This window comes from Chenopodium album, chromosome 16 (genome assembly GCF_948465745.1).
Source record: "Chenopodium album chromosome 16, dcCheAlbu1.1, whole genome shotgun sequence".
Lineage (NCBI taxonomy): Eukaryota > Viridiplantae > Streptophyta > Magnoliopsida > Caryophyllales > Amaranthaceae > Chenopodium > Chenopodium album.
Genome location: NC_137849.1, coordinates 33330676 through 33337816, shown reverse-complemented (window position 1 = coordinate 33337816; position 7141 = coordinate 33330676). Strand labels below are relative to the sequence as shown.

Here is a 7141-nt window from a genome sequence, read left to right as displayed (position 1 = left end):
CCTTAGACTTTGTTTATCAAACAACTTATTTTTCCTTACACCTTAGCATCCTTATAATTTGTAAAGTATTCAATTTATCTCTTATCTTCTAAGCTTTTCCATTTACATCCTTGATCTTACTTCCCTTATAATTTTGAAGTACCTCAACTACTACAGAATTATACTTTTTCATCTTTAACCATTTCGAAAGTATCGTGTTTATTACCCATCAACTCGAAACCGCAATAATAAAAAAAAAAAAAAAAGCTAACATCCCCTAATTTCATTATTTCAATATTTTATCCACTTATATTATTTGAATATGACCTAGACTTCTTGAGCCAAGAAATACCTTTGACTTTGCTTATCAAATAATTTATCTATCCTTAGACCTTAGCATCCTCATAATATGAAAATATTCTTCAACCCACCTTAAAAAAAAAAATATTCAGTAAATATAATTTCAATTCAGTAAAATTAATTTCAATTTAGTAAAAATAAGTTCAGTCTAGCAAAAATAATTTCAGTTCAGTAAAAATCAGTAACTTTAAGGAAGAAACATAATAGAGAATCAGTAAAAATAATTTCACTTCAGCAAAAATTATTTCTGTTCTGTAAAATTAATTTCAGTTCAGGAAAAATAATTAAAGTTCATTAAAAATAATTTCATTTCACCGAAAATAAGGTGAAGTGAACGAGGCCTTAATATTCATTTTATCACTTATCTTCTCTATCTTTCCATTTACATCCATACTAAAAATTATAATTCTTAATCTTTAACTTTATAGAATTGGTTTCATCTCTGAGGCCCGAACATCTTTCTTATATTCCCCCCCCCCCCTTATTATCAACATCTGTTTTTTTTAGTATTTTTTTAATATGCATCACTTTGGCTTTTGCACTATTCGCATACCATGTTTGAATTAATATTACGAAAACAAAGTAAATCGCTTCCACCAATGCAACAGGAATGCACTAATCTCTATGGACACATGCTGAGAAAGTAAACAAAAAAATAAGCTGATTTAGTGGAGAAAAATCCATCCCGAGTATATTTCCAGTAAACATAATCATCCATCTTTTGCCTAGGACGTTCTAAACCAAGAATAGCAGAAGCAACAGACTAAGGGAAAAGCTGCCGAACTAGAGATGAATTCCAGGAAGAAGAACCAGCACTAGTGGAAAAAATCTTATTTGTAACAGGCTATTTGTAAGGCATATGATTTCCTGTTACAATTACATCATTTGTAATGGGCAAAATCAATGTCCGTTACAAAAAAGTTGTGACTTGAGCAGGAAAAGACATATTTGTAACGGGCGAATTAGTGCCCATTACAGATAAGTTGTTATTTGTAACGGGCATTATACTGCCCGTTATGAATAACCAACTAGTCGTAACCAACAACTTTTGCCCGATACAAATAGAAAAGTCAACTGAATTTTGACCCAATTATTTGTAACTAACAAAGAGTGTCCATTATGAATAAGTTTCAAAGTAAGCCCAATTTTTTAATTTCCCCTTTCTCACTCTTTCTGTCAAAATATTTCCCCTTTCTCTCTCCAATATTGAAGCTCAGCTCCGTCCGATCCTCAGCTCGGTCCTCTCCAAACTCAGTTGGTCCTTAGCTCCGTCGCGACTCCTTCTCTCACTCCCAAACTCCGGTGGTCCTCGAGACTCCCTCTCCCTCGCAAATTCCCTTATCCCTCGCAATTCCCTTCTCCCTTGAAAATTCTCCATTGAAGCGTAGCTCCCTTCTCCATTGAAGCGCAGCGTTCTCCCTTGAAGCGCAGCTCCCTTCTCTCTCCATTGAAGCGCAGCTTCCTTCTCTCTCCATTGAAGCGAAGATCCGTTGAAGCAAAGTCGGTTGCCAAGGTTAAAAAATCGAGGGTAGTCCGGGTTCGAAAATCGAGGACAGTCTAATTATTGCTAGGGTTCGTAAATCCAGCAGTGCTCAGGTATGCAAATTCATACATTTCACAAATTTTGCCAATCGATTTTTAGTTAATTAGGGTTTCAAATTTGTTGTATTATCCAGAGGTTCTTTCTTTTGATTTTTGTTTAATTTTCTGCCAATTCAAATTTGTTTTTTTTTTTTTGTTTAATTTTCTGCCAATTTTTGTTGTTTTTTTATTTTATGGAGATTTGTTGTAGTTGGCATTTCCATTTAGGTTGTGTTAGGATACCCTTATTTTATTCCAAATATTTAATTTCAATTCTAGAATTTCAATTGCTGGAATTCAAATCCAAGTCATTTGTTTAGGAAAATTAAGAATTTTAATTGCTGAATCGATAATCTTTACACAAAATAGAAAATTTTCAAGCATGAAAAACTGAATTTTGTATGAGAATCAGATGTTCATAAACAACATCCAACAAAACTCAAACTATGATTATAGGGGGGTTGGCACTTGGCGGTAGAACAAAGGTGATGGAACGATGGAGGTTCCAATCAGGTTGAACGCTGGGAAAGGGTAAGGCGGGTGGTGGATTGGGATCTTACTCATCTTAGTTGTGGTTTTGATAAATAGTGAGCAGGGGTGAGGGAGTAGCACGAGGTAGCTGACAGGGTGAGGAACCAAAAGAAAGAGGTTGTTGACTATCATATTGTTCATTGTTTACGGTAATTATGAAAGTCAAATGAGGAAAAAAAAATGGAACAAAATTATAAAGGTCATTTGAGTGTCATCGGTGTCATTTGCCATCTGCCATATGTTTAAATCAAATCACTAGGGTCCATTCTCAAAAATTACTGAATATAGTAAGGACTGTTCTTGGTAATTCAAAAGAATGGACTGTTTCAAGATGAATGAACATAGTTGGGAATATTCTTATTAATAAAAAATTAAAAAAAAAATAGACATGGAATTGAAGTTTATGAGAAAATTAAAAATGTTAAGACAATCTTTGGTAAGATGCACTTAGAAAAATCGAAGAAGGGTGTGTTGTGAAAAAAAGTGTTTAAGTTGTGGGATCTGCCTTATTGGAAGCACTTGTCGATTCGACATTGTCGTGATGTTATGCATATTGAAAAAAATAAATGTGAGGCACTAATTGGGACTTTGTTGAATATAAAAGGGAAGACAATGGATGGTGATAATGTGCATAGAGACATTAAGGAAGCCAAAATTCGACCTAAGTTATGGCCTGAGGATAATGAAGCAACGAAAAAAGCATTTTTGCCCCATGTGTATTATACATTGTCTAGAGAAGAAAAAAGGATTTTTGTGAGTGTTTGAAAGGAATCAAGGTGCCGATAGGGTATTTGTCGAACATAGGGCGTTTTGTTTCTACTACTGATAAGAAAATTGTTGGTATGAAGTCCCATGATTGTCATGTGATGATGCAAGTGTTCATGCCAATTGCACTCCGAGGGCTTTTGTCAAAACATGTTAGGCATGCTGTTGTGAAGCTTTTCTTGTTTTCAATGCAATTTACAGTAAGGTGATTGATCCAAAAACACTCGACGATATGGAATATGAAATTATTGAAACATTATGCAAATTCGAGATGTATTTTCCTCCTTTTTTGACATAATGGTTCACCTTGTTATGCATTTGCCTCGTGAGATAAAGGAGTGTGGTCCTGTATTTATGCGTTGGATGTACCCTTATGAGAGGTAAATGGCTACTTTGGCAGATAAGGCAAAAAACAGAGCAAATCTTGAAGGGAGCATCATTAAAGGAACCATAGCAGAGGAAGCAGGCAACTTATGTGCAGTGTTTTTAGCTAAGGCTAAAGAAATTGGGATTCCGACTTCTCGTCACGAGGGAAGACTTCAAGGGAAGGGAACAGTAGGGCGAAAATTGGTTAAACCTCCACTTGATCGATATAAGAAAGCTCACGGATTTGCGCTACAAAACCTATCTGCAGTTCATCCATACATTGAAAAACATCTCCATGAGTTGAAAATTCATAATCCCAGGATCAGCTCCTATGCGTTGATGCAGAAGCATAAACGCCACTTTGTTGAGTGGTTTGAAGTCCAAGTGAAGCTTGAATTGAGAAGAAATGAGAATGTTTCAAAAACGATCAAGTGGCTTTCATGAGGTCCACAACCACTTGTTTATACTTATGAGGGTTACGATATCAATGGATTTACTTTTGCCACTTATCATCAAGATGAAAAAAGTGTGCAACAAAATAGTGGTGTTGTCGTGGTTGCATCTTCTACTGATTACTCAAGTTCTAGGGATATAAGGGTAGTTGAAGCTACACGGGCATATTATGGTGTTATTCAAGAAATTTGGGAGTTGGATTATGTTGATTTCACGATTCCTTTATTTCGTTGCACATGGGCTGATAACCGTCGTGGTCTGAAAACCGATGAGTTATTTAGATTCACCTTGGTTGACTCTAGTCGATACATTGATGGTGAAGAGCCTTTTGTACTAGCCTCACAAGCGAAACAAGTATTCTACATCAAGGATAATATAGATCCGCAATGGCGTGTTGTAGTTGAAGGCAAGAGAAAAATTGTGGTTGTGGAAGATGTTGTGGACGAAGAAGAGTATGATCAATTTGATGACATCCCGCCTTTAACAATGGGAGTGCAACCTCTACAAGAAGGGGAAGATATTGTTGATGATGAAGAGTATGATCGTGAGGAAGGGGTAGTGGTTCCTATAACTACAGCCGAGGTTTGTATTATTGTATATCTTTAACAATATATTTGTATTTTTTGGCAATAAATATTGAATTTATTAAATTGGTATATATTTAAATCATTAGTTTCTTTATTGTATAGTATTTACATTAATATGATTTTATTGTTATGATTTTGATTCTAATTCTTATTAATTTCATTCCTTGTGTAGGTGTAGGCATACAACAATGGAAGAAAACATAGATGATCATGATGGACAGGAACAATCTAGTGACATGGATGCCTCCACTTCCCTAGGAAAAACATCTACAAGATAGGGACGAGGCAAAAAAATGCCCGTTACGAATAATGGGTTATTCGTAACGGGATTTTCAGGTGCCCAGTTATTCGTAACGGGCTTTTCAGGTGCCCGTTACGAATAACCCATTATTCGTAACGGGCGGTGCCCGTTACGAATAACCCATTATTCGTAACGGGCGGTGCCCGTTACAAATAACAAAGGCCATCCGTAACTACCGCATACGTAACGGCCGCTGCCCGTTACGGATGGGCTGTTTTTGCCCGTTACGGATGGCCTTTTTTCCACTAGTGCAGGAAGCAATAAATCAGACACACGAGTAGGCCTATCAGCTTCAGGAACAGAATCTTTAAAAGCATTTTTAATGTTAGGCACCCAACAATCATTCAGAATGCTAACATTAACACCCAAACCAACCTTCCAAGTTGTACCCTTGGAAGAAACCAAGCCACCCTCCAATAAACCACGACTACCCTAGGAAGGGCGAGTGCAAGAGATACTAGGTCTAGATGAAAATAATAAAGGATACTTAACCCTAAGAACCCTATAAACTAGGATCTGGAGATGATGCATAAGACGTCAAGATTGCTTGGCTAGTAAAGCTAAATTGAAAGAGCGAAAATGGCGAATCCCAAGCCCCTCTAACTCTTTAGGGAGGTGCATCGTAGCTGATGAAGCCAAGGCCAAACCCTTAGAGTCATTAATAGTTTTCCACCAAAACCATGTGATTAAAGAATCCATCCAATCACAAACAGAAGAGGGAACCTTGAACACTAAGAGAATATGATTGAAAGAGGCTACTAAAATAGATTAATAATTACCAATTTTCCCGCGTAAGACAAGTTAAGAGAGGAAAACGTAGACAGACATTGAACCACCCTATCCACCATAAATTGAAAATCCTTACATTTGTTGCCAGTTAAATCAACTGAGAGACCCAAGTAATCACCTATGGAAGGGAGAGACTGCATTCGGAGACTAGACGATAAATAGTCCCAAAAATCATCAGGAGTATTAGAACTGAATCTAACAAAGGATTTCTGCAAATTTATCATATGACCAGAGACCGAACAAAATTCATTAGTCACCGAAAGAATCTGATCACAGGCCAAAGGGGATGCGCGGAAGAACAACACTGCGTCATCAACAAAGAAAAGGTGGGAGATGGAAGAAGCCCGACGAGAAATATGCAAACCTTGGAATAAGCCGCGACTCTCATCCCGCCGAAGCATCGAGGAGAAAAACTCCATATAAAGAACAAACAGATAAGGCGATAAAGGATCACCCTGGCGAAGGCCTTACTTAGGATGGAAAACTGGGTGGGAGAGCATTAACTAAAATTTGATACGACAACGTAGTAACACATTGTTGCAAAATGTGAACCCAATATGGAGGGAAACCAAATATACGGAGTATATCCCAAAGAAAATCCCAGTTCACCCTGTCATAGGCTCTATTCAGATCAAGCTACGGAGCTGCAGAACACACTTTAGTAGAAGAAGTAGACATATAAGACAATAGTTCATGCACCAGTAGACTATTATCCGCCATTAACCAACCCAGAACAAAGGCAGCTTGAGAATCTGAAATTAAAGATGGTAAAACTCGTCGCATCCTGTTAGTCCAACACCGAGCAATACATTTGTAAAGCACATTACATAGACCAATTTGGCGAAACTGAGAAGGAGTTTCTAGATGTTTCACCTTAGGAAGCAATACCAAAAAAGTACAGTTCCACTCCTTCAATAAATATCCATGTGCCAAGAAAAACTTGATAGCCTCTATGATCTAGTGTCCAACCATAGCACAGTGAGACTTGAAAAAACCCGCAGTGAAGCCATCAGGACCGGGTGGCTTATCGTCACCAATATGGAACATAGCATCTTTAATTTCTAGAAACTGAAAACGGTGTCAGAAGAAAATGGCGATCTGATGCTGACAAAGTCGGAATGTCTAAGATTTCCCAAAGACACTAGGCTGGGGAAGGCGAAGTGTCATTACAATTATAAAGCAAAGAAAAATGTTTCTTCAGAAGAGAAGAGACCCCAGACTGGTCTGAAAACCAATTATCATGCTCATCCTAAAGACTCATTATTTTGTTCCTACGTCGAAGTTCTTACAGAGACTTGAATAGAAACCGAGAATGAGACTTTCCCAAGGCATCCCATCTAGCCTTACATCGTTGCTTCCAAAAAAGAAACGACGTTTGAGCCTGAGAGACCTTGTCATCACGAAGCAGGAGAAGGGAACTCCGATCAGT

The 7141-nt window shown here is 37.4% G+C and overlaps 1 protein-coding gene across 1 annotated transcript; it reads right to left on the bottom strand.

Annotated features, from left to right (window-relative positions):
* Window positions 1-5460: 5460 nt before the first annotated feature.
* LOC145584093 (uncharacterized) lies at window positions 5461-6131 on the bottom strand. Its single transcript, XM_081641022.1, has 2 exons — window positions 5750-6131; window positions 5461-5654 (listed from the first exon to the last, which is right to left on the bottom strand). The coding sequence occupies exons 1-2, from the start codon at window positions 6129-6131 to the stop codon at window positions 5461-5463; spliced, it is 576 nt and encodes a 191-aa protein (XP_081497148.1).
* Between the last annotated feature and the right edge of the window lie 1010 nt (window positions 6132-7141).